This window comes from Serinus canaria, chromosome 13, assembly GCF_022539315.1.
Source record: "Serinus canaria isolate serCan28SL12 chromosome 13, serCan2020, whole genome shotgun sequence".
In the NCBI taxonomy this organism is placed as follows: Eukaryota; Metazoa; Chordata; class Aves; order Passeriformes; family Fringillidae; genus Serinus; species Serinus canaria.
This window is the reverse complement of record NC_066327.1, coordinates 2,061,131-2,086,723: the sequence shown is the minus strand read 5'-3', so window position 1 is coordinate 2,086,723 and position 25,593 is coordinate 2,061,131. Positions and strand designations below refer to the sequence as shown.

The window sequence follows — 25,593 nt, the reverse complement described above, 5'->3', positions numbered from 1 at the left end:
AAATACTAGGATCACTGGGGACCGAGTGCTTGTGCATGAGGATGCACAGGACACTGGTCCCAGGATGTGGTGACACTGGGGCACTGGCCCTGGGATGTGGGGACATGTGGGACACTGAGGGGACAGCCCCCAGCACATCACATGGAGGACACAGAGCCCCTGGCTTGGCAGGACCCTGCCGTGGGAGAGGGGCACACAGCTGAGCAGTGGGATTCAGTGGGGGCCCCCTGGAATCATGAGGGACCCCAACCAGTCCCTGTCTGTCCCCCTGTCCCCCTCCCAACCCTCTCCCACCCCATTCATCTCTCACTTCTCTTTCTGTCTGGATTTCTCTCTGTGCTTCCTGCACAGCTTGTGGCTCTCCCCATTCGTCCCTGTCTTTCTCCTCCCATGACATTTCTGGGGTTGGCTGCACATGTCCTGGTCCTCTGGTGTGTGACGATGCACAAGACTGGCCTGGGGATGTGTCACTGGCTCTGGTATTCCCCTTCTTAGCCGGAAAAATGGACCGGAGGTCACCCAGCCGCCCCCTTTGGTGACAGGAAGGGGACAATGCAGGGTGGCCCCATCTACACCAAGCTGTGACACCAGCATGCCACCCTGACCCCACTGATGGATCCTGGGGCTGTGTGGCCCTGGCAGGGCTGGGCAGGCAGGATTCCCAGAGCCCTGGAGTGCTGCAGTGGGGCAGGGCCACATGTCACCAGCCTGGGAACCCGCTGCCACCTTCCTGTCCCACGCATGGGGCACAAACAGCTCCATCATCCTGCTGTGCTTCTCCTGGCTGCCTCCAGCTGCCTCTTGCTGCTTCCTCCTCCCCACGGTCGTGTGACGCAGCTGGAAATTTCCCCCCTCGATGGCGTGCCCCAGTGCTCGCCGAGGGGACAACTGGCAGTCACGCAGCGCCTCAGTCTGGCTGTCACACCGCAGGGATGTGGGCAGGACGCCGCTGTGACGTGGTGGAGACACAGTGGGGGTGTCAGCAGAGAAAGGGACGGGTGACAGCCCCGCCGTGTCACCAGCCCTGTGCCATTTGTGCAGACCTGGCTGGCACAGCGGCCACTCCGCAGAGATGTCCTGGCGGGTGCTGTCACCTGCCTCTGCTGCTGCCTGTGTCACCCTCCTGCTCAGCTGTGCCTGGCTTGGATCTGCTGCCCAACCCTCCTCAGGTAAGTGCCTTGGTGGGTCTGGGGGTGATGGGGTAGGGCAGGGACACCTCACTGGGACACCCCAACATCACGTCTCATGACACTTGGAGGTGATGGCTAGGTGACATGGGGATAGTTTGGGACCCCAAACTGCTGCATTCCCTCTGTGTCCATATTGAGAATCTGAGTGAAGACCTGAAACCCAGCCAGCATTTCCCCTTTTGGCAGCAAAGTTCAGATTACTGCTCTCGTAATCTGGATTTTCCATCCCCTTGATGTGGAGAGGGGGCAGAGGTTGTGAGAGATGTGTTGGATGTAACCAAAGCCCCCCCGGGGCAGGGTGTTCTGGGGACCATCAGGATAGAAATTCTGCAGCTGGGGGTGACGTGCAGAGCCTGTCTGGTTTTTTTTTTAGCAAGCCAGAAAAGGGATTTGGTCCTGGACTGTTTCTCTGGTGTCCTGGGACCTTCCTGTTCTTCACTTTTGTTTTTTGCACGCAGCGAAAAACCCCTGACCACAGGGAGATGAGAAGATGTCTCTGTCTGTGGGGGGAAGCTGAGCTGGGGACACGGCTGGGACTATCCCAGCCCCGTGCTGCCCTCCTGACCCCTTTGTGCTGGGCTGGGTAGGACAAGGGACACCGGCAGCACCAGGGCTGTGGGAGCAGAGCCTGTCCGGGCTCAGAGCAGGGCACCCAGATGGGCTGGCACCGGTAATGGCTGGCACAGAACGGGGCAAAGGGTGAGGGCAGCAGGGTGTTGGGGGCTCCCCTACCATGGGACAGGGAGATGCCACCTCCTGTGTTCAGTGGTGGCTCTTCAGGGAGGGGTGACAGCTCCTGCCCTCGGCTGAGCCCGATGCCTTGTGTCCCCTTGTGTCCCCGCAGTGCCCAACAAGAAAGGGCGAGCCCTGGTCCCCCTCACTCCCCAGGAGAAGGACGTGTGCTCCCAGGCCTCTGAGGAAGATTTTCTCAACAGCACCCTCAGCACCCGCCTCCTGCCTGCCCTCTACTCCGTGGTCCTGCTGGTGGGACTGCCAGCCAACGCTCTGGCCTGCTGGGTCCTGGCCACCAACTTCAGGAGATGCTCCAGCACCATCTTCCTGCTCAACCTGGCCGGGGCCGACCTGCTCTTTGTCCTCCTGCTGCCCTTCAAGATCTCCTACCACCTCCTGGGCAACCACTGGCCCTTTGGGGACTACCTGTGCCGTGCCATGGTGGCCTTCTTCTACGGGAACATGTACAGCTCCATCTTCTTCCTCACCTGCATCGGCCTGGAGCGCTACATCTCCGTGGCACACCCCTTCCTGTGGAAGGGCTCCAGCTGGATGAGAGGCAAAGTTGGCATCTCTGTGGGTATCTGGCTGCTAGTGGGGCTGGGCATGAGCCCTCTGCTTTTGCGCTCCCACACACACCATATCTCCAGCCTGAACATCACCACGTGCCACGATGTGCTAGAAAAGGAAACCCAAAGGTTCTTTGGCTACTATTTCCTGTCCCTGGTGGGGCTGGGCTTTGGCCTGCCCTTTGTGCTCATGATCATCTCCTACAGCTGCATCCTGGCACGGCTGCTGGCCAAGGGAGGGAGCCACGGGCAGGTGGTGCGTGTCCTGGCCCTGGTCCTGCTGGTCTTCATCCTCTGCTTCACGCCCAGCAATGTGATGCTCTTCATCCACTACCTGCTGGAGCCCACGGGCTGCAACAATGGCACCTACATCTCCTACGCCCTGACCCTGGTGCTCAGCGCCTGCAACAACTGCTTTGATCCCTTCATCTACTTCTACGTCTCCCGGGATTTTCGGGGCTGGCTCCGGGATGCAGGAGGCCGCTGCCTGCGGGGGCTCGACGCCTCATCTGTGAGGTCCACGGAGAAGACAGCCCTGCCCCTGAGGTCCAGTGAGCAGAGCCAGGGCTGCCAGGCTGTGTCCCCCTGCCCCGGGGATGGGGGAGCCTGAAGCGTGTCCACCATGAAGGGCTGGCAATAGACCTGGGCAAAAAAATCCCACCTGGATCCGAGGCTCACAAGGATTTTGCCTTGGTTTTGCCCCCCGATGATTCCAGCACTGCCCAATCCCATGGGACACCCTCAGCTGGGTGTCTGGTACCCCGACCTCCCCCCCTGCCAGACCCTGGCGTCCCTCACCGCTCCTCCTGCAGTGACCAAACCCTCCAGAGTACAAATAAACCTTTATTTCTCCCTGCTGGTGGCAGGAATAGGTACAAACACCCTCGCAGAGGAGGGGCTGCCCTCCATCGCCAGGACTAACGCCAGGCACACACGGCCAGCCCTGCTCCTGCTGCTCCTCTTTTCCCCCCAAACTACACTGCAGTGGATGCAAGAAGGGAAAGGGGGATGGTTGAGTGTCCTGGCCCTGCCCCGCAGGCCCAGTTCTGGAGGGGACACGCTGTGTTCCCCCGTGCTGGCAGGCACCCCATGGCCCCTGCCTGGCACGGTGCTGTGCCACCAAAACACGTGGGCACCACGTTCCTGCTTTTGTTTTCCCCTTTACTTGCATCCCTCGTGCTGGGTTCCATGACAGATGTGCCACCCCCAAGCAAGAGCACGGGTGGCAGCAGTCCCAGCCCTCCCACGAGGGGGTACCACGGCCCAACATCCTGGTCACCACTTGTCCCTTCGGTTCCCGATCCCAGCCTGGCTCTGGGATGAGGAGGAGGAGCAGGGTGGGGCTTCCACGATGTGGGAGTGTGGGCACCCATCCTCTCTGGCTCTGGGGTACCCATCAGTGCTGCCACCGGGCATGACTTGACCCCCAGGTCGGTGGCCACCCCTTTTGGCACAGCGGGTCATGTCACCGGCTGGCCAGGCCCTGGGGGTTGGCCATCGCTCTTCCTGAGGATGACACTGCTGAGCTCCTGCATCAGTTTGTCACTGATGGGTGAGGGAGGCTGCAAGCTCCTCTTCCTGGGCAGCTCCAGGGAGGTCTCTGCTGTGGGGCTGCTCCCCGGGGTAGCTGCCTGCTCCCAGTCCCTGCCCAGTGCCAGGGAAGGCTCCATGTTCCTCTCCAGAGAGGACGTTTTGGTGGGTCTGAGCACCGGGCTTGGGGCTTTGCTGCTCTCCAGGTTCAAGCCCCTTTCAAGGGACACGGCTTTGGTGACAGAGGGACCTGTCACCCTCTGGGCTGGGCTGGCGGGCAGCGAGGAGCGCAGGGCAGTGCCTGGGGGCTCCTCAGGGAATGGGGATGGCTTCTTGGACCTGTCCACGGGGGGCACGGCCGCCAGCTCTGCCAGCAGCCCCTGCCCCAGGTCCAGTGCCGCCAGCTCAGGGAAGTTCCCCACTTCCTCATAGACAGGATCAGTGTCTGCCTCCTTCTCCTGCTGCTCCTCCAGGGAGTCCTGGTGGATCTTCATGGGCTGGGGAGGGCAGGGGGCACAGTGAGGGGTATTGCCCACACAGCTCAGTTGTACCCCTCTGTCCCCCCCTCACCCTGCCCTCTCTGCACTGCCTGGGGATCCTTGTCCCTCACCATGGGGCTGATACCTGCAGGGCACCCTCCCTCCACCAGGTCCCTCGGCTCAGGCACTGCTGCCCTTTCTTCCCTATGGCTGAGGAAGGGAAGTTTTGGTCCCTGCCTGGGCATGGTCCATGCCACCAGCCCAGCACCCCTTGGCAGAGCGTTCCGGGGTGGGGCGGGCAGGTGGATCCTGTGCAGAGCATAAAGGAGAGATGAGGTTCAGCCCAGTGGCTTTTTTGGAAATAACCTGATGGCAAGGCACACCTAAACCTCCTTCCTCACATTTCTTCCACTGATACCCTATGGGCAATGTGTGCCCAATGGGAGAGGCTCTGTGAACTGGGCTGGACTGGTGTGCTCTTGCCTGCCCAGACGGGGACCATGCAGGGACCCACATCCCCAGGCAGGGAACAAGCAGAGCAGTGGGCACCCCCTCATCTGCCACACAAGGTGGGTACATCTCTGAGTGCCCGTGGGATGCTGCAGGTGAGCCCTGGCACAGTGCAAAGCCAGCAGCAGGTGTGCAGGTACTTACAAAGAACATGGACAAAGTCCTTCGCGTGTGCAGACGGCGCTAGAAACAGAGGAGACGGACAGGGGTGAGCACGAGAGCACAGAGCAGGGCCACGGCTGCCTGGGCAGGCAGGGGAGGGCAGAGGCTGCAGGAGCCTGCAGGCATGGAGAGCTGCCACAGACACGGGCACGGACACGAGCATGGCACACAGCACACACAGCCCCCATCGGTGCGCCAGCCTCTCCAGCCCTAGGGTGGGCACGGGGTCCTGGGGTGGGCACAAGGACCAGGATGGGTGCAGGAGCACCTGTGGGCAGGGGGGACTGCAGGGGCTTTACCAGGGTCTGGTTGGCAGAGAGCATGGTGGCATCAGTGCTGTCCCCGTGCAGGGGCACCAGTGGCATGGTCCCGAATTTCTGCTTGGCGAGGTCGGGGGAGGAGCGCCGGCGCAGGACCACGGGGCGCAGGTCGTCGTGCTGTGCACAGGGACAGGGTGGGCATGGGGGTCAGGCCCTGCCAGCTCCCTGCCAGCACTGCCCAGCTGGGGGGCACCGCCAGCCTGCACCCACCTGAGCCTTGAGGATGCTGGTGGTCCAGTCCCACAGCTCGGCCTGCCCTGAGCACACCAGGTACCTGCAGAGCAAATAGTGGAGAAGCTGCCAGGGAGTGGGGGCAGTGGGGCCCATGTCCCCTTGTCACCTTGTCTGTGAACCTGGGGCTCTCAGGTTCATCTACACCCCAAGGGGCTAAATGACTGAAAAATCTCTGTGTGCCCAAATAGCTGCTTGAGGGCAAGGTGGGAACTTTTAGAGCACTCTGCACCAGGCAGGGGTGCTGTGGTGGGTAGGGAGGCAGGAAGGATGTGTGGCAGGGACGTGGGTGGCCCCTGGAGCCTGGCTCCCATCCTGTGCAAGGACAATGTGGCCCCACCACTCTGCCTCTCAATAGCCCCAGCTCTGCCCCGACCCCAGGGCCTTGTACCACTGCCCCTGGCTGTCCCACTCCCACTAAAACTGAGGACAGATCTCGACCTCCCCCAGCCGCAGGATGGCAGGGGAAGGTACTCACAGCTGCTGCTTGTCCAGAATCAGCGTGAAACCCCACCTGGAAAGGAACACAAGGCTGTAGGGCAGCACTGCCAAGCTCAGACACAGCCTGGGGTGTGTGGGCAGTGCGGCAGGGGGCTGATCTCGCCCTGTGGGCACAGGCTTTGAGTCCAGGTGTACTCCAGCAGCTGGGATTGGGTGCCAGGAGCTGGGACTGAGGGGTGGATATCTGCCCCAGTGCCACACATGGGAAGGTCCCACTTACTGAGCTGGTGGCTTCAGCTTCTTCCTAATGCCCATGTAAACCTTGGCTGCATCCAGGGGCCACTCACGCTCTGGCTTGGCGCTCTGGGAAAGGACATCCAGTGGGTCAGCCCGGCTTGGTGCCAGCCTCCCTGCCAGGAGAACAGCCACCACTGTGCCGCTGCTGTCCCCAGGCTCCTCCTGCCACCCCTGGGGCTGAGGTCCCTGCCACAGCATCCCCCTACCCTCTTCTCCTTGAGCAGCAGCAGCCTCCTGTCCCGGATGACGAAGTAACGCTCCTGGAACTTGTTCCCCAGCAGCTTGGGGGGCTCCTCCCGGCACCTCAGCAGCCCACACTTGGGGGTCTCACGCTTGGCACCTGCCCAGTGTGGGGACATAAGGGTCAGGGGGCTGGCAAGGTGGCATTGCAGGGGGACCCCACTGTGGGATTGCTGATGTGCCCCTGATGGCTACAAGGGGAAGCTCAGGCAGAGCTGTCACCCACTGGAGACACTCCGAAGGGCTGGGTCCCTTTGTGCTCGCCTTACCTGTGAAGAGACAGCTGCCCTCGCCGATGGGCACCTTCCTCACCAGGAGGTACGCGGCGCTGGGCTCTGGGAGCTTGCACCACTGCAAGGCCTGCTCCAGCACCTTCTCCTTGGGGTGCAGGGGCCGCTCTGGGGACACATGGACACTCTCACCACAGTGCCCCCTTCCCTGTGCCAGTTCCTGTCCCCTCTGCCACCACCAGAAAGCCACCCCCTGTCCCCCACACCTGCCCCTCACCAGCCTGGCCATGGCAGGAGCACCCCCTGGGCATCCCCTTGTGCTCACCCAGCTCCCCGTTCTCCAGCGCCTCGAAGGTCAGCCAGATGTCCAGGCTGGCGGGCACGTTGCGCATCTCCAGCACCTGGTTGGTCAGTTCCTCTGCTGTCATTGTGGGGGACACCTGGGGCCGGACACACGGGGAGCTGCAGCGGGTGGCGCAGGATGGGTCCCAGGGGCACCGGGAGCTCCCTCCTCGCGAGCTCTGGCACAGCCCTGCTTTGGGACTCACCTTCAGGGTGACACAGCAGTCGGGCACCTTCTGCTCCAGGTACACCTCGATGATGAGGTCTCCTGCCTGGGAGAGCTGGGGGCAGAGCGGGTGGCATTGGTGGGGTGTTGGTGTGGGTGCTGAGCACATCCCACCTTCCCGGGGCTGGAGATGGTGTCCTGGGAAACTGGGGCAGGAGCCTCAGGGTGGTGGGCACAGGGGAGATAAGAGGGGGAACATCCTTTCCCAAGTGAGGATATGGGACAGTGGGGACCCATGGGGGGCAGCTGGGAGTGTCCCCATCCTCCAGCCAGTCTCCCCAGCCCAGGGGTCCCTGATGTGGTGGGGGCCAACAAGCACATTTCCAGTACCTGAGTGTCCTTCCAGGTGGTGATCAGGCTGTTCTCCAGATCCATCTGGGATACTTGATCCTCATCAATCTGCCAGAGGAAGGGTGCACAGGGTCAGCATGGAATGGGACTGGCTTGAGGACACAGGGCCAGGGTGGAGGGATGCAGGGGGAGGCAGAGGCGGGCACTCTGGGGGGATCCAAGGAGGTCAGACCCAGCACGGAGGGGGCTGCAGGCCCCTGCTTACATTGAAGATGCTGACGTAGTTGTCGATGAGATCTTCCATCACCTTGACCTCGTGCTCCCCTTTGCCGTCGGTCTGGAAGAGGCTGGGTGCGAAGAGCAGTGACAGGTTCTTGGTGCTCATCTGGTTGAGGTCTGCACATTTCTGCACCCTGGCACAAGGAGCACTGAGGTGAGGGGCTGGTCCTGCTCAGGGTGGGGTTTCAGCCCCAGCCACCGTCCTCTGCCTCATACAAACAGCCTGGATGTCCCCAGCCCCTCAGCAGTGGGAACTCCAAACTGGGCAGTTCCTGTTTAGAGAACTTCCCTCTGACATCAAACCAGACAACGGCGCTACCTCAAATGGTGACTCACGATGGGAATTGAGTGTTTTCTGTCTTTTTGGGGCACTGGATGACATTTACATTCTACAGGGTGCTGTCCCCTAGCCCCAAACCTCCTGTTGCTCCCCCTTGCTGCAGCATGACTTTGGGAATGTTCAAGGTGTCCCAGGACCAGCTGAGCAAGTGGAGCAGGGCATGGGCCCTCCCTGTCTCTTAGGGATAGGAGCCAGCACTCTCTGGGCAGCAGGGAGACCCCACAGGGCTGGCTGGACCAGGGGACCCTGACTGGGGGGCCCCACTGACCGGTAGAGGTGCCCGATGAGCGCAGCCAGGGTCTTGTGGTTGAGGCGAGGCAGGCGATGGATGAGCTCCTTGTACCGCTCCAAGCGCTGCGGCTTCGAGGAGATCTCTGGAGAGGGGAAAACCAGATCCTGGCTGAACCCAGTGGATCCAGAGGTGACAGGGCACCCAGGCTGGCACCAGGACCCATCCAGAGGAATGCTGGGTTCCCCAGGGAACCCAGTGCAGAGCAGGGCTGGGTGAAGGAGGTACCTGCAGCCTCCTTCCACTGCGGGTGCAGCTCCAGGGTGAAGATGGGATCTTCCAGCTCCCGGAAGAACCTCTTCAGCACGTCAGTGACATCCTCGATGAAGTTGTCGCTGATGCGCAGCTTGACATTGCGGGCGTCCCGCCGGAACTCCTCCATCAGTACCTTGATCCGGGACTTGGCTCCGTTCTTGCGGTAAATCCCCTCGTGCCGCAGCCCTGGGACAGGGACACGGGGTCACAGGGGCCGGGTCCTGCTCAGAGAATCCCTCATGGAGCTGGTGGCCCCGGAGCGGTGCCCCCTGCCTGGATCTGCTGGCCAGCCCGAGCTGTTGGAGGGAGCTGGGGGGGCTGGGCTCACCGTACTGGGTGATAAAGGCGATGCAGGAGTCCACGATGATGGGGATGTCCCCCCGGCTCAGCTGCTGGTCCCTCAGGGCGTTGCCCCGGCCCCCTGCCGATGCCTGGATGTCACCGTACCACGCTGCCGAGTCTGCCCGCGACAAGCCCTGCAGGTAAAATGTCCTGAGAACAACAAGGGCAGAAAAGAGGGAATGAGGGTAGTCACAGGGGCAGGTTATCCCTCCTGCCTGTGACAGGGAGCGAGGGCCAGCCAGGCTGAGCTGAGGGACACCCTACCCCACCTAAACACCCCTGCAAGGCCCTTGGTCACAGCCCTGCTGTCCCTGTAACTTCCCCACCAGGGATTTGGGATCGGCATTGGCCCATCCCTGTGGGAACCCTGGTTACTGATAATTTCAGACTTTCTGTGCTAACAGGCACTGACCCCCAGGAGAACACTGCGTTTGACCTGAGGCTGTGGAGAAGCTTCCAAAATGGAATGATAGCACTGGAATGGTGGGTTTGGAGTTTGAATAGAAGTGTGTAATATCACATGGTGGAAAACTTAGAGTTTAAGGTTTCAGAATATAGTAATATATATAAATCAAGATGGAGGTTTTAGGGCAGAGGCTGCTCTTTCTTCATCTTCTTCTCCATTGTTTTGGGTGGTTTTGTGTAATTGGATATAGAAGTCTGCACTGTGGGCCACAGGTGGTTGGTTATTGGGTTAAAAGTAAAAATAATTTAGGTGTCATTTCTTAATTGGACAGTTTACCCTTAAAAGGCCTTGTAGAGAGAGAGATAGGGCTCCAGTTTTAGTTTGTTAGAGTGAAGAGCTGCAGAACTCAGGGTTTGTGACACTGTAACAGAGACTAGAGCTAATAAACATCTGAGTCCCAACACATTCCAAAGTGCTTTGCCCTGGCCAGCAAGCTGAGCTTGCTTGGCTCACTCCTCATCATCCCCACGGCCAGGACTCACCTCCCCATCTCCACCAGGACCAGCAGCTCCTTCTTCTCAGGGGTGTCCGTGGGGGGAACCAGACCTGCATGGGGCGAGAAGCCGAGCAGTGAGGGCCAGGCGGGGCCGCCCCGCGGTGCCCGTCCCGGGCCCTCTGAGCTCCCGGCACTCACTGAGCTCCTGCAGCCGCCGCAGGTTGATGCTGTCCTCAGCCCCGTCCTCCTCGGCGGGGCAGATGAAGAGGTGGCTCTTCTGCAGGATGAAGAAGGCCCTCTGCCAGCGCTCGGGGTTCAGCATGCACTTGTAGCGCAGCTGGCCCGCGCGCTGGAACTCGTAGCCCAGCAGGCAGTGGCAGCTCACGGGGGTGAACCACTGTGGGACGGAACAGGAGAGGAGCGGGGTGAAGACATTCCGAGGGCTGACCCCCATGAGGATGGGGGCAGCTCACCAGGGACGACAGGAGCCCTGGAAAGGGAGGAGAGTGCTTCCCACGGTGGATGAAGGGCATGGGGAGCTGTGAGGAATCACAGTAGGTGAGCAGGGGCAGAGCCTGGGGACACGCTGGGGCTGGCTCACCTTGCCGATGGCACTGGCCCAGGCTTGCAGCGTTTCGGGCCCATCAGCTCCCAGCTGCTGCACTTTTTCCCCGGTGAGGAAGAGCTCAAGGGTGAAACGAAACCTTCAGGGGACGAAGAAGCCATGAGGGAAACCCTGTCCCTGCCCCCAGAGCCAGAGCAGGGAGCCCAGCCCCGCTGTCTGTGTGTCCCACGCTCTCTGGGCATGACTGGGGGCAGGGCTGGGGGTACCTCTCAGTGGGGCCGGGGCTGGTGAGTGCCTGGTGGGCTCTGTTGACCCCCAGGGAGATGAGATCCCCGCTGTCAATGTGGCCCAGGGGCTCAGTGCATTTCTCAGTCTCGAAGAAGAGCAGGGCTCTCTCCAGGGAGCACCATGTGCGCTGGAAGTCTGCAGGAACAGGGGCTCAGTGGCACTGGGGTGGGCACCCTCTGCCTGCCCTCCCACGCTGCCCACGCTCACCCTCTTTGCTCTTCCTGGCCCCTGGGAGCTTCGGGGGGGCCGTGGCCCGGTACAGGTACCCGCTGTGTGTCACTGGCTGGGTGATCTCGTTGTAGACACCCTCGGGACCCGGGTCCTGTGTGCGGGGGCTCCCTGTGGGACACGGTACGGAGGGTGGGGGGGAGCAGGCACCCACCAGATTGTGGGTACAGAGGGAGACCCCCCTCACACAGGTGTAGGCAACGGGGTGTGCAGGCATGGGGTTCCCTGAAAAGGGACTCCGGAGGAACCCACTAATCAGAGATTCCAGAGGAATCCTTCAACAGGGCGGGCCCCCCAGGGAGCCACCACACGGGACACCTGAGTGTCCGGGCCTTGGGCCATGCCAGGAGGGGCAGGGCCAGCAGCAAAGAGGAATTTCCTCCATCACAGCCAGGTGGGGCTCGAGGCTCCTCTTTACCTGAAAGGTTCCTGGGCCTTTTGCTCTCTGGTCCCCACCAAAGGTCGGCTCCCGGGGCCGTCTCTCTGGCAGAAGGGTCAGAGGCCAGAGCAGCCTCCGAGGATGAGAAGAACTGCAGGATGGTCTTGAGCAGGGCTGGTCCTGCCACCGCAGAGCACAGCGCCTGGGGTGAAACAGGCACGTTTAGGGACCCTGCCCTGGCTCATGGAGACGCCAGCTCCCTCCCAGGGCTGCTCCAAGGCAGCCAAACCAGGGCACAACCTCCCAAAATCTGCCTGGAATGAGGGAGTGAGCACACGCAGCCAGGCGGGAGGTGCTAGCACCTCAGACCAGGAGCTCTGGGGTGGCTCCCAGCACCTGGAGGTGTCCCCTACCTGCAGCACCTCCTCCTGAGTGGCGTAGTGGGGGTGGGGCAGGCGGTACCGTCCCTCCCGGTACTTGCGGGCGATGAATTCCCGTCTCTGCTCGGCGCTGCTGTCCGGGGTGATGGCCTCGGTGGCGGGGAGCCGAGCGGCCCAGAACCGGTTGGCTCGGTCATTTCCCAGCACGATGAAGAGCTGTGGGAGAGTCCCATGGTCATGGAGAGCCCCAGGATCAGCAGGAGGAGCAGGATTCCCAGTGTTCCTGCATCCTGAGGGAAGCTGTGGGAATGCTGCACCACCAGGAGCAACCTGGCCCCAGAGCACAGCATGCCCTGGCCTGGGTGCCTCACCTTCATGATTCCATTGCACCCCCAAGTGCCTCACCTGTATGATTTCATTGCACCCCCGAATGCCTCACCTTCATGATTCCATTGCACCCGCAAGTGCCTCACCTGCACAATTTCATTGCACACCCGAGTGCCTTACCTGCATGATTTCATTGCACCCCCAAGCTTATCACCTGCAGAATTTAATTGCACCCCCAAGTGTCTCACCTTCATTATTTCATTGTACCCCTGAGTGCCTCACCTGCATGATTTCATTGCACCCCTGAGTGCCTCACCTGCACGATTTCATTGCACCCCTGAGTGCCTCACCTGTGTGATTTCATTGCACCCCTGAGTGCCTCACCTGAATGATTTCATTGCACCCCTGAGTGCCTCACCTGTGTGATTTCATTGCACCCCCGAGTGCCTCACCTGTGTGATTTCATTGCACCCATGAGCGTCTCACCTGTACAATTTCATTGGACCAGACGCTGGTGTCCAGCTTCAGGCTTTGCACCTTGGAAATGTTGGAACCCAGGCTGCGGTGCTGCCCTGCAGGGAGCAGGAGAGTCAGCACCCCTTGATCCTGCCAGGGAACTGGGCCCCAAAATATGCCCACATCCCAGGCAGCACCATGGCTGCCCAGGCCAGCCCAGCCCACACCCACCCGAGGATGCCCCTGTGCCCCCCAGGAGTGGTCCCACCTGCACACTGCTTGCAGATGACCACGCACAGGTTGATGGATGCCCAGTCAGGACTCTGAGCCCAGCAGTCAGCACAGTGTTTGTTGGCTTTGTTGGACCAGATCTTCTCTGCCACCTCGTAGTCGTAGAGCATCTCAGCGATGGCCTCCTGCAGCGCCTCCATCCACTCCCGCTTCTCCCGCTCCGACTCGGCCACGAAGCTGGGAGCACCAGCACAGCCAGAGCTCAGGGGCTGCAGCCATCAGTGCCCAGGGCTGCTCCTCCCTGCTCCTCCCTGCTCAGCCCCCCAGATCCCCACACACCTGAACGTTTTGGAGGGGGTGATGAGCTCGAAGCTGCGGCTCTTGGCCTCGCGGATGGTGGAGCCGCGCATCTCAATGAAGCACACGGCAATGCCCATTTTGAAGAACTGCAATTCAGGGTGGCAGCACTGTTGGTTCTGCTGGGCACCACCCTGGGCACACCTGTGGGGTTGGGGCTGCAGCCAGGGCACCCCCAGCATCCTGTCCCTGCTTTGCCTGGACAAGCCCCGCTGGTCCCTCAGCCACTTCTCATCTGACATAAAGCACCCTGGAAATACCTTCAAATGGAAGGCAGCTTCTGCCCACAGACCCTGAAATGTGGATACCCAGGTGTCCTGGGTTTCAAGATGTGGCTGGGGGTGTGCATTCTATTTCATCTGTCAGAGTTGGGGCAGTTCTCTCTGTTCTTTGGGCAGTTTTCTTTCTCTCTCCCACAGCCAACCCTCCCTCCAGGAGATCTCTGCTGTCCATGGCCACTGAGTGTCCCTGCAGGGCTGATCAAATTCCACCATCCCATGGGGAGATGCTCCGCCCAGGGGAGGAGCCAAGCATTCCTACCTGGATCCAATCTGCCCTGGGAACAGCCCAGCAGCCTTTGCCCACTGCATTCCCAGAGGAGCAGCTTTCTTCTGCCCTGCATTCCCAGAGGGAGAGCAGGCCCATCTCCAGCAGCCCTGGAGCTGCAGAGGAAAACTCCCCCCTTGTGCAGGATCCCTGCTCCAGCAGAACCACAGCTGGCACTGCAGGAGGGCTGAGCCCCCCTGGGATGGGACTGTGCCACCACCCTGAGCCCCCTGGGATGGGACTGTGCCACCACCCTGACACACAGGGGCTCAGGGCCTGCTCTGACTCTGGCAGTGGGGTTTTGTATTACTGCATTTTTAATTTCTTTTTTATTTTCTTCCTTAGTAAAGAACTGTTATTCCTCCTCCCATATCTTTGCCTGAGAGCCCCTTAATTTCAAAATTATAATAATTCAGAGGGAGGGGTTTTACATTTTCCATTTCAGGGGATGTTCCTGCCTTCCTTAGCAAACACCTGTCTGTTCAAACCAAGGCACCAGGTCCCTTTCTTTTGGGGATTCAAGTCAGGGACCCTCATAAAACAAATATCAACCTGAGCCGACTCCTCAGAGCTGATGCTGCTTAGTGCACAGCAGGCACCTGGAAGTGAAGCAATGGAAATAAAACCAGAGGTGCTAAGAAAATTCAGCAGGAAGGAAGTGAGGTGTTTTGTGGGCAGCAGCAGCAGCGTGGGAGGTGACAGGGACCAGCTGTCCCTGTGAGTGCCCCCTGCAGCAGGTGTGTTTGCTGCCATTGGTCCAGCTGCCCTGGGATGGGCTGGGATGCTTGGTGTGACCGAGACCAAAATGCCTGGTGGAAATGATGATGATTTGGTGACAGTGACAAGACTGGGAGGGGGTCCACTCCTCGTACCCATCACTGCTGCCCTGGGCAGGATCTCCAGCTTCTTGCTCTGCCATTCCCTTTTTCCTGCCCACCCTTTTCCTCTCTGCTCTCTCCCTTTGGCACCAGCCCTGGCTCAGCTCCCTCCATCCCTCTCATCCCACGTGGGGGTCTGGGCACAAACCTGCTCGCTCTTGTACAGCCACATCTCAGGCAGGCTCAGGGCTGCGAAAACCTTGGACTTCTGGCCCTTCAGCTCCAGGGTTCCTGACTTCTGGCAGTGGGCAGTGTTGGCAGGCCGGGGCCGGGACCCCACCAGGCGCTGCTCCATCACCTTCTTCTGCAGCGTGGAGCACCACTCATTCCTCTGGGCTGGGGACCAGGCAGGAGGCAGCGGGGCTGAGCCCTTCCCAACAGCCCTGGCACAGAGCAGAGCACCCAAAGGCAGGCAGGGGGTGTTTTGGGGATGGGGAGAGAGCTGCCTGCAGGGTGCTCTGCCTGGAGAGGGGAGGCAGGGATGGGTCCTTAGGGCTGGTGGGCCCTGGCCCAGGTTTTCACTCACCCTCGTTCTCAGCACGGAAGACAAAGATCCGATGGCTGGTGATGACCTGGAACTTGTTGTCCTTGGTGGAACGAGCCATTTCAATCACAGACAGTGGGATCACTCCTTTGGGATAGGGTTCCTGGAACAAGCCCCAGGTGGGGTTACCCCCTTTGCCCTTCCCACAGGGCACCTCCATGACCTGGCCCACCCTCCACATCCCCTGGGTGCTCTGCTGGTGCTGCCTCACAGCACAGCCTGCGGGCACCAGCAGCCAGGTGAGTGCTGGGGATTCAGAAAGGGATGGATCCATGGCTGTCCCTGTTTCCAGCAGGACCTCCCCTTTCCTGCTCCCTGTTGGCAGAGGAACCCTTGCTATCCTGGGCTCCCTACGGCTGAGGCTGTGCTGGGAGCCTGCCAGGCATTGGCTGCTCCACCCTGGTGATGGCAGAGCACTGCTGGCTCCTTCCAGAAGGACAAGGGGAGGCCAAGGGGATGTGGCAGCTCCCCAGGTGGTGTTGAGGTTCAGCCTCCCCACCCTGCCACACTGTGCCCTTGGTACCTTCTCACTGCTGAAGTACATCAGGTTCTTCCCATCAAAACGGACATAGCGCCTCTGGAAGACATAGTTCCTGTTGGGATGGCAGAAAAACTGTTGGGAAGGGGATGATGGCTCCTCACAGACCCTTCCTCCTCCCAGGCACGGCTGCACAGAGGGCCTTGCAGCACAGCTGGGGCACCCAAGAGGTTCCTCTTCCAAGGGGAGCACAGTGTCTGGTGCAGCCACCTCACCTTGCCCAAGGGGGCTTTACCTACGGGGGCTGCCCCATCCCTGGAGGTGTTCCAGGTCAGTTGGGTGGGGCTGGGAGCAACCTGGGGTAGTTCAAGGTGTCCCTGTCCATGGCAGGGTGTGGAATGAGGTGATCTTAACGTCACAGACAAGTGTTACGAAAAATTCTTTCCTTAGGATTTTTTCCCCTGAGAAGCTGAGAGGCCTCAGGAACAAAATGTAAACAATGATTATCTGCTGCTGTGGAATGCAACAGGTACATCTTTGATTGGTCCATGTTGATTGTTTTTAATTAATGGCCAATCACAGTCAGCTGGCTTGGACTCTTTGAGAGTCAGGAGCTTTTGTTATCATTCCATTCTCTGCCTTCCTTTTCCTTTCAAGCCTTCTGATGAAATCCTTCCTTTTATTCTTTTAGTATGGTTTTAATATAATATATATCATAAAATAATAAATCGAGCCTCTGAAACATGGAGTCAGATCCTCATCTCTCCCCTCTTCCTAGGACCCCTGCAAACACCACCACCACGACTGGTGACCCCGAGTGACGAAAAATTCGCACAGTCTTGAGGTCTCTCCCAGCCCAAGCCCGCTGTGGCTCCGGGCCAGCCCCACGTACCCCTGTGGGGACAGCTTGTCCAGCCAGCCGCCGAGCATGGTGGGCCGGGGCTCGCACAGCGATGTGAAGCTGGCGTACGGGGAGATGGTCAGGTCGTCCAGGAGCTCGTCGGGGTACAGGTGGGCGGGCAGGCTGAACGGGGCACCCGGCGCCTCCACAGTGGAGTAGCCCTCGGTGTCGCTGTGCGCGATGCGCTCGATCAGCCGGCTCCGGCCCTCCTCGTCCTCGCTGCGGCCCTCGCTGCTGCACTCGCTGCTCGTCCTGCGGCAAAGGGCTGGGAGGGAGCTGGGCACCACAGCACGGTCCTGGGCAATGGCTGCGACACCTGGCACTGCTCCTGGGCAATGGCTGGGGACAGCTGGCACTGCTCCTGGGCGATGCCACCCTGTCTGGGGACACCTGGCACTGCTCCTGGGTAATGCCACCCCACCTGGGACACCTGGCACTGCTCCTGGGTAATGGCTGGGGACAGCTGGCACTGCTCCTGGGCGATACCACCCTGTCTGGAGACACCTGGTACTGCTCCTGGGCAATGGCTGGGACACCTGCCACTGCTCCTGGGCAGTATGTGGGGACAGCTGGCACTGCTCCTGGGTAGTGCCACCCCATCTGGGGACACCTGGCACTGCTCCTGGCTGGGCACCACAGCACGGTCCTGGGCAATGGCTGGGGACACTTGGCACTGCTCCTGGCTGATGCCACCCCATCTGGGGACACTTGGCACTGCTCCTGGGCAATGCCACCCCATCTGGGACACCTGGCAGTGCTCCTGGCTGGGCACCACAGCACGGTCCTGGGCAATGCCACCTCTTCTGGGGACACTGGGCACTGCTCGTGGGTTATGCCACCCTGTCTGGGGCACCTGGCATTGCTCCTGGGCAATGCCACCTCTTCTGGGGACACCTGGCACTGCTCCTGGGTGATGCCACCCTGTCTGGGGCACCTGGCACTGCTCCTGGGTGATGCCACCCTATCTGGAGACACCTGGCAGTGCTCCTGGGTGATGCCACTCTGTCTGGGGACACCTGGCACTGCTCCTGGCTGGGCAGCACAGCATGGTCCTGAGCAATGTCTGGGGACACCTGGCACTGCTCCTGGCCTCAGCCTGACCCGCCTGGCGCCCTCAGGGATGTTGGGGTCTGCATCTCTGGGAGTGCTCTGGAGCCCTGTGGCCACCAGCAGCCCGAGGCTCAGCCAGTCCTGTGTGATGGCACAAAGGCTGGGGCTTCCCTGCTCTGGGGAATGTCACACCACCACACGTCTCCAAACCCCTGGCATCACCTCCTGCCCCTCTTGACGGGCAGCAAAAGGAAGCCAGGCAGATCCCCAATCCTAAATCCTGCTCCCTGCTGCACACCCACCCCAGCTGCTCCCTCCCTCTGCCCTCCAACATTCCCAGCACTGTGGAACTCCTGCCACGACACCTTTGTGCCTGCTGGGCTGGTGGAACTCCTGCATCCATCCCCGTTCCTTGGGAAGCCATGCTAACCCCCAGCCAGCCCTGCTGGGGCTCCCCAGCCATAACAATGAAAGGAAATTATAAAAATAAACTGCAAAGCCTGCCCCTTCCCATCAGCCCCCTCAGCCAGGCATTTTTCTTTCCTTGGAAAGGAAATGTGCTGGAAAATGTCTGACAGGCCCAGGAGCTCCCAGAGGGCCTGCCCAGGTGCAATGGTGATGGGCAGGAAGACAGTTCCTGGGACACCCCAGCACCCACAGGAGATCATCCATGCCAAATTCCCCTGAGGAATCCAATGCCAGGGCAAAGAGAAAGCTCCTAAAAAGGCAACAAGGATGATCCAAGACTTGTCCCAGCTTCTATCTGAGGAGTACCTGAGCAAACTGGGCATCTCCAGGGGGCAGGGTGGGTGATGGGGCAAGGTTGTGAGAACTGGAAGAACTCTCTTGGCCATCACTGCTTCGGCCACAGGAGCTGGGTGACATCAGACAAAGCAAGGAGCCAAGTGCAGAACCACGTGGGAGAGGAGCAGGAGAGCTGTGGGAATCCTCCTTGGAGATGGAGACATTTTTGGAGAAGAAGCTCACAGAATGTGAGAAAGTGTCTGCAGTGTAAGATCATGAGAAGCTTTGGGTCCAGGAGAAGGATCCCAAACACTCCTAAACTCTCCCAACACTTGGATTTGGGCACTGCCTCATCCTAGGACAGGCCCTGGACAGGCACCTTCTGAGGACCAGTTGTCCCTGATCCGCGTGGGACAGGAGCAAGCCCAAAATCTGCCTGGGAAGATGCTGGAGCCATCCCAGCTGGGGTCTGGTCAGAGAAGTGGGGCAGTGCTGGGGCCGAGGAGGGGATGGAGAGGGAAAAAGGCCTGTGTGGCTCCAGGAGAGACAAGAAATGGCCCCGGCTGGCCTCGAGGCTCGGAGCACAAGGAAAATCGCTGTTTAATTAGCACAACAGAGCCTTGGCAGGGTGACTCATCTGGCTGGAATCCCAGCCTTGTCTGCAGATGCTTCAGGAAGGACTGGACAGGGAACGGTGTGGCTGGAGGACTCTGAGTCACAGGCAGACAGCAGCCTTGAGTGCCAGGGCTGAGTGGGAGGCAGAACCCACGGAACGGGTCGGGGCAAGAGGAAAACGGGAAAAAAATTCACGGCAGCCCCTTCCTGAGTTGGGCCTTACAGTCAGTGAAGCTGCAAAGAGACAGAGGGCACTGAGCATCTGGCAGGGACAAGCAAAGCCCACCCACTGTGCCTGGTGAGTGTGACCCAGTCCCCTGAGCTCCGTGGGGTGACAGACACTGCTGTGCCACCTCTCTGGCGCTTAGGCTGCAGCAGGGCACCAGCATTTCGGGGGGCTGACCTCACCAGCTGACATCACTGCAGGTGCTCAGACTCAGAGCAGGTAAATCCCTCCTGCTGCACCCTCAGAGACCCAGCTCCCAGTTTGCAGGGATTTTGCAGGGATTCCTCTTCTCTTTCTGAGGATATTTTCTTGCAGGTGAGGTGGCTCTGCTCACCCCTGACACTGCCACTGCCACACCCCAAGACAGGGACCAGTGTGGGCCAGACAAAGCTCCCCCAGAAGAGGGCAGGAGGAGTTGCCACAGGTAGGAAAAGGGGCAGAATGGCCTCTGTGAGGTTTGGGACTGGGAAATATTTCCCATGACAAGTGGATGGGTGGGCTGCAGAGGACGGCTGGTGGTTCTCAGTGACACAAGGATGAGGACTGGAGAAACACCAGTGCTGCAGGGGAGGACCAGGAGGTCCCACAGAGGCAGCAGAGCTGGGGCCAGGGCTGGCCAGCAGCCCCCAGCAGCTGAGCAGGATCCAGGGAATGTGCTGGGACCAGTGGGGCTGGGCTGGGAGGAAAGCTCTGGGGCAGCTGGATGATGGAGTCTGGGAGCACAGTGCAAAAGGGTCTCAGAGCTTTTCTGTCTCCTGATCCTGCTTGGGCTGGGAGAAAAAACCTGAACTGCTGCCCCTGACACTGCTGATGGTCACGTCCTGTCTCTTCTCAGCAAGGCCAGCTGCAAAATCCCTGCACAGCTGCCAGTGCCTGGCCAGCTGGGATGTTCTGGATCCCAAGTCCCTGGAAGCCACTGGATGCACACAGGTCAGTGCCCAGCTCCTCTCTGAGCTGATTCAGAGGCTCCACAGGAGATTTCAGTATTTCTGTGTACAAAACTCCAGTTCCTGGGTGCTGGAGTTCTGGATGCTGAGAATTTCAGACTTTCTGTGCAGACAGACTGTGACCCCCAGGAGAGCACTGCACTTCACCTGAGGCCATGGAAAAGGCTCCCACAACTGATTGCTAGCACTGGGATTGCGGGGGTGTAGTTGATGAGAGGTGTGTAATATCACAGGCTGGAAAACTTTGCAGTTCCCCATGTGTGGCTGTGATCTGTGCCACCAGATCAGGTGCCACCGTCGTGCCACACACCCAGAGCATGCCAAACCCAGGCACCGGGAGGGTCTGTCCCCACACCAGGCAGAAAGGCAGGGCCATGGACGTGCACTGGCCAGCAAGGCCACAGCAGGGCTGAAGGCCACAGAGCTGCAGCTCTCCTCCTTTCTAAGCAACACAGGAAAAGGAACCCTCCCCATCTGAAATGGGAAGAGCAGCTTTCCTTCCTCTTTCTGAGATGCTATCAGGAGTGATGGAAAGTACATTTCAAAAGCGTTTTAAAGGTGCCCCTCACAATTTCACTGTCCTCCACCAGAGAGTGACTGAGCAGCAGATGCTGATCTAATGCTGCTGGAGCCTTCAGGGGTTGTACAGCCCCTCATCTGGAGCTTGGAGCCAGCTAATTTCTGAGTAATCCCTGTCCCCCATGGTGTTTCCCTGTTCCCAGAGGCCAAACCCAGGTTCCTCTGGGTGTGCAGGTGTGCAGTGCCCCTGGTGCTGCCCCAGCTGTGCCCTCAGAAATCTCCCACCAGCACAGCTCCTTCTCATCTCCAAACCCATCAGCTCTTCTAGAGGCTGCTGACACCATCCCTGAGGCTCCTGATCAGCTCTGCCGTGCGGTAAGACCCCCCCCATCGCTTCTCAGGCTGTCCCCAGGGCTGTGCCCTGTCCCCTGAGGCCCAGCCCAGCCCCTGTGGCCCTGAGGAGCTGATCCCTACCTGCAGCCTTCCCGCTCCAGCTCCAGCTCGGACACGGCCTCGTAGCTCTGCTCAGAGGAGATGCCAACACCCTGGGAAGAGAGAATGGTCACATCTCCTGTCACCTGTGCCCTGTCCCATCCCAGACCCCCTGAGCCTGCCTGGCTCACAGTGCAGGGGCTCAGCCTGTGACCCTAACCCAACATCACAGAATCTCCTGAGCTGGAAGGGACACATCCAGCCCAGCCCCTGGCCCTGCCCAGACCCCCCAGCAATCCCCCCTGGGCATCCCTGCTGTCCAAAGGCTCCTGGAGCTCTGGCACCCTCGGGGCCGTGCCCATTCCCTGGGCAGCCTGGGCAGTGCCCAGCACCCTCTGGGGGATGAACCTTTCCCAGGTACTGTGGCCTCACAGCTGCAGCTCCCGACTCTGCAGCAGCTGGTGGGATGCAGAGTGACAGCAGGGGACAGCCACCACCCCCACAGTGTCCCCTCACCTTTGACTCCCGGGGCAGGGCCACATGGCCGAAGATGGTCTCGCTGTAGGGGGTGATGGGCAGATCATTCCCCTCTGTGGGCAGAGAGGGGAGGGAAAGCATCAGTGGTGAGGCAGAGAGCAGCCAGGACTCCCAGCCCTTGGGAGGGACCCCCGAGCCCACCACAGTGCCCCCCCGACACCCAGGGCGTGTGACACAGTGTCAGGCTGGGGCTGGGCTCTGCCCGGTCCTGAGCAAGGCAGGGGCAGGGGCAGGGGCAGGGTTGGGGGGCAGGCAGGGGTTGGGGGTGACCCCCCTCCCCCTCCCCGAGGTCCCGGCTGTGCCCCGGGGGCTCTCACCTGGCTTGCCGGTGGGTCTCTGTGGGATGGGGGGCAGGGCCCCGCTGGGCCAGCCAGGGCTGTGGGAAACAGGATAGGGGTTATGTGGCTGGAATGGGGTCCGTGCTGTCCGGTCTGGCTGGGCAGGAGCCGCTGGACGCTGCTCCCGAGCCCGGCTTTGTCCCCTGCAGTGTGCAGCGTCCCCTCCCCGCTCCCGGTGCCCTCCTTGCTCCCTTCTCTCCCCACCCTGGCACTGCTGGGAGGTTTTCTGGGGCTGTGGGGCATTTCCCACCGCAGCGTCTCCCCCCTCTGGCATCTCCCACCTCATTCCCCGCAGGAACAGCCCCAGAACCTCACTCAGCCGCCCCCTCAGCATGCCGGGGACCCCCGGCCCTGCTGCCAGAGGGGCAGAGGAAGGGCAGCAGCCCCTCCCTGCATCCAGAAGGAGCCATCGGGGGGCCCAGGGCCGTCCTGTCATCCCAGAGGGATCCCAGCTGCCGCACCACAGCTCGGGGGAGGCACGGGGAGGGTGCTGAGAGGGGCTCGTCAGCACCTGGGGGCAGGCAGGGCCAGCTCCGGGGTGGGTCCCGGGGCTGGGGGGTCTCTGCGCCCTCATCTCTGCCTGCTCTGCCCCCTCCCCCGCTGCCAGGGCTGAGGGAAGAACCGGCTTACTCAGACCTGTCCTCCAGCCGGGTGTGCTCCTGCGGGCACGGAGCGGGGGGCTGGGGGACCCCCTCCCCCCGGGCCCCGTCCTCCCCTCCCGGCTCCTCCGCGGCTGCTGCCGGGCGCTCGAGTCCTTCGTAGATGACGTTGGACACCATCTCCAGCCGGGGCTGCCCCGAGCCCGGCTCAGAGGCTGCCCTGGGGCAGGGCGAGGGCTCTCTCCTGGCCGGGGCGGGCAGGGCAGCGCTGGGGCCGGGGGGAGCCTCCTGGGCGCTGCCAGGGCTGGGCTCGGCTGCCGGGCCCCTGTGTCTGTGCCGTGGGGGCACGCTCGGGACGGACGGGGGGCATTTCTCCGCTGTCTCCAGCGTCTGTCCGTGGCTCGGGAGCGGCCGTGTGTCCTCCCGAGCGCTGTCCCGCCCTCGCAGCCGGGACGCGATGGCACCCATGGCCGCGGCTGCTCCTGGAGCAGCGCCGGGCTCCGGGTTTTCCAAATCCGTGGAGCTCTCCCCTGGCACAAACCCCTCCAGTACCACGAAGGCTGCTGGTGCCCTCTCGCTGCCCGGGCCGTGCGTTGGCACCGTGGAGCGTGCCGGGGGCACGGGCACCAATCCCTGCTCCGGTCTTGAGCGAGGGAAAACCGTCCTCGGCTTGGGAACCGGCTTCAGGGTGGGAGGAGCGGCGTCCTTATCTCCAGGCGGTGCCTGGCTGGGCACGGTGACACGCGGCTGCGTCCCAAAGGCGTCACTGGTCCCTCCCGGCTCTGCTCTCATGGCATCCTTGCCCTCCTGGGGGGCATGCAGCACCTCCGTGCCTCGGGAATGGGTGTTTCCTGCCGCAGCTCTGCCCCGGGACTGGCTCAGCAGCCGAGTCTGCTGCGCCAGGGTGAGGATCCGCTTGCGGTGCCCGGTGGCGGTGATGCCGATCTGCTGCAGGTGGTGGCTGTCCAGCGAGGTGGCATCTCTGGCCACGTGGTATCCGTGCTGCTTGAAGACATCCCGGTACCTCTCCAAGTGGATGGTGGCCAGCCAGTCTGCAATATCCGAGTCAGGGCCGCACGGGGAGCTCATGGCCCTGGGGTGCCTCCGGAACGGATGCTCAGCCCATCATCTGTGCGAGAGGGGAGAGAGGGGCTGAGGAGGCGGCAGGAAGGGAAAGGGGGTGGGTTCAGCTGCCGTGAAGGGCGCGGAGCCCGCGGGTGGGAGCGCGGGACGCTCCCGGAGGCGCCCACACCTCGCTGCCGTCCCCGCAGCCGCTCACCTCCCAGCTCCGGGAGCCGACATCCTGCTGTTCCCCAGCCTCTGCAGCACTCTCCGGGGCAGCCAGAGCCGGATCCTGGCCCCGCTCTGTCGGCGAGGCCGTGATCCTAACCCGGGCAGGAGCTGAGGCTGGGGGGCTCACGGGGGAGCGGGCGTGGGGCAGATGCCGCGCTCCGCGGGGCCGGCGGGCGGGCCAGAGCCGCGCAGCCGCCGGGGGGTCCCGGGCAGATAATGGGGGGAGCAGCGGGCCCCTCCCAGGGGATGATGAGCTCCTGTGCCGGCCGGCTCGGGGAGGGCTCTGCGGCCGGAAGGGCCAGACCATAATCTCTCTCTCTCACTGCTGGCGAGGGCATGGGAGAGGTCAGCATGACTCACGGGCAAACAGAGGGGGGACAGACTCCCACCCACCCACCCACCCCCGGCCGGACAGAACCCCCGCCCGCACATCGCTGCAGAGGCACGGCCAGGCTCGGGTGCCGCCAGGGACGCTCAGCCCGAGATGACTCTGCAGCTCAGCCAGGGACAGAGCCTGCTGAGGGCCTTTTCCCATGAATCACGCAGCTCCGCACTAAACCATCTGTGCTGACTGTGCTGCCACTGGATCTTTTTCCAGTTCCTCCATTTCCCTCTATTGTTCGGCGCAGGCTTCCTTCCTGCTGCCTGCACGCTCCCACGCATCCCCTGCCCCCTCCCGCGGAGCCGCGTCCCGAAGCCGGCCCGGGAGACCCCGGCTGAGCCCCCGTGCCCAGCACGGGCACGGCCCCGCTGCCCGGCCCCGCCTGCCCGGGCTGCGTGGGTGCCGTGGGGAAGCGCCCTGCGAGGCTGCGGTGTCCCCGTCAGCACGTGGGGGACACTGTCAGCGAGGAGGAGGGACAGTCACGACAGGGGCTGGGACACGGGGAGCAGGACAGGGGACAGGGCAGCTGTCAGGCTGTGTAGGACCGACAGAAAAGGCAGGGCAGGGCAGCGATGTCCCACGCAGAAAAGGCAGGGCAGGGCAGTGATGTTCTCCAGCGATGTGGGCTGAGTGTCTGTGCCCCAGGGTTAAAGGGCTGTACCCACTTCTGCCCAGCAGCTGGGGCTGAAATGGGGCAATTTCCCCCTCTTTCATGCCTGTATCGCCCTGAGGGATCTGCGGCCGGCTCTGCCTGGGGCTTCTCCAGTGAGGAGATGGCTCCTGAGACCTCCCCGTGCCTGGCGCTTTGGGGCCGTGCCGGTCACCACGTTGTGGTGTGGCCCTTTGGGGCAGTGACACTTCACGGGCAGGTGGGCACGATCCCTGTGCCTACAAACCCCTGCCCAGCTGGCACAGTGAGCACGGACTGTCCCAGTCCTAGCCCTTCCCCACCATCCCCAAATCTGTCCCATCCACCTCCTGCCACCCTCGCGGTTGTCCCTCACCTCTGGCGGCCCGCAGCCCCCCGGGCCGGCTCCGACGGGTCAGCACGGTGGTGGCAGTGTCCTCTGGGCTCCGGGGCCACCCTCTCCGGGCTCCAGGGGGATGCCAGGGCAGTCCCGTGCAGGAACTGCCGCGGGCCCCGCAGCACCCAGCC

The 25,593-nt window shown here is 61.7% G+C and overlaps 2 protein-coding genes across 5 annotated transcripts; one reads left to right on the top strand and one right to left on the bottom strand.

Moving 5' to 3' along the window:
* Positions 1 to 874: 874 nt before the first annotated feature.
* On the top strand, positions 875 to 3,343 carry LOC103817416 (proteinase-activated receptor 3-like). The gene is made up of 2 exons (XM_018915291.3): positions 875 to 1,169; positions 2,035 to 3,343. The coding sequence occupies exons 1-2, from the start codon at positions 1,073 to 1,075 to the stop codon at positions 3,099 to 3,101; spliced, it is 1,164 nt and encodes a 387-aa protein (XP_018770836.1). The 5' UTR covers positions 875 to 1,072; the 3' UTR covers positions 3,102 to 3,343.
* Positions 3,317 to 25,593, bottom strand: ARAP3 (ArfGAP with RhoGAP domain, ankyrin repeat and PH domain 3). Of its 4 annotated transcripts, none has more exons than XM_050979820.1 (34): positions 25,442 to 25,593; positions 22,794 to 23,891; positions 22,143 to 22,201; positions 21,805 to 21,878; positions 21,331 to 21,401; positions 16,747 to 17,007; positions 15,900 to 15,969; positions 15,359 to 15,479; positions 14,981 to 15,168; positions 13,391 to 13,497; positions 13,089 to 13,288; positions 12,851 to 12,936; positions 12,071 to 12,253; positions 11,697 to 11,859; positions 11,258 to 11,389; positions 11,029 to 11,185; positions 10,799 to 10,901; positions 10,396 to 10,594; positions 10,244 to 10,307; positions 9,282 to 9,445; positions 8,927 to 9,139; positions 8,678 to 8,783; positions 8,056 to 8,203; positions 7,830 to 7,898; positions 7,480 to 7,554; positions 7,257 to 7,371; positions 6,971 to 7,099; positions 6,668 to 6,801; positions 6,445 to 6,527; positions 6,202 to 6,237; positions 5,703 to 5,766; positions 5,472 to 5,609; positions 5,155 to 5,193; positions 3,317 to 4,518 (listed from the first exon to the last, which is right to left on the bottom strand). In XM_050979820.1, the coding sequence occupies exons 2-34, from the start codon at positions 23,849 to 23,851 to the stop codon at positions 3,952 to 3,954; spliced, it is 5,376 nt and encodes a 1,791-aa protein (XP_050835777.1). In that variant the 5' UTR covers positions 23,852 to 23,891; positions 25,442 to 25,593; the 3' UTR covers positions 3,317 to 3,951. The 4 variants fall into 4 exon arrangements, with proteins under 4 accessions (XP_050835777.1, XP_050835779.1, XP_050835778.1 ...); XM_050979822.1 differs by having other exon boundaries at positions 22,800 to 23,891; XM_050979821.1 differs by lacking the exon at positions 25,442 to 25,593 and adding an exon at positions 24,042 to 24,177.

What these genes read in the sequence shown, in the direction of transcription:
- LOC103817416 (XM_018915291.3), top strand. Translation starts at nt 1,073, where the DNA reads ATGTCCTGGCGGGTGCTGTCACCTGCCTCTGCTGCTGCCTGTGTCACC. An exon ending in TGCTGCCCAACCCTCCTCAG is followed by an intron (nt 1,170 to 2,034) that starts GTAAGTGCCTTG and finishes GTGTCCCCGCAG; the next exon opens with TGCCCAACAAGAAAGGGCGA.
- ARAP3 (XM_050979820.1), bottom strand. Translation starts at nt 23,851, where the DNA reads ATGAGCTCCCCGTGCGGCCCTGACTCGGATATTGCAGACTGGCTGGCC. An exon ending in ACCCCCTCCAAAACGTTCAG is followed by an intron (nt 13,289 to 13,390) that starts GTGTGTGGGGAT and finishes TGGTGCTCCCAG; the next exon opens with CTTCGTGGCCGAGTCGGAGC. An exon ending in GCGGCGGCTGCAGGAGCTCA is followed by an intron (nt 10,308 to 10,395) that starts GTGAGTGCCGGG and finishes CGCCCCATGCAG; the next exon opens with GTCTGGTTCCCCCCACGGAC.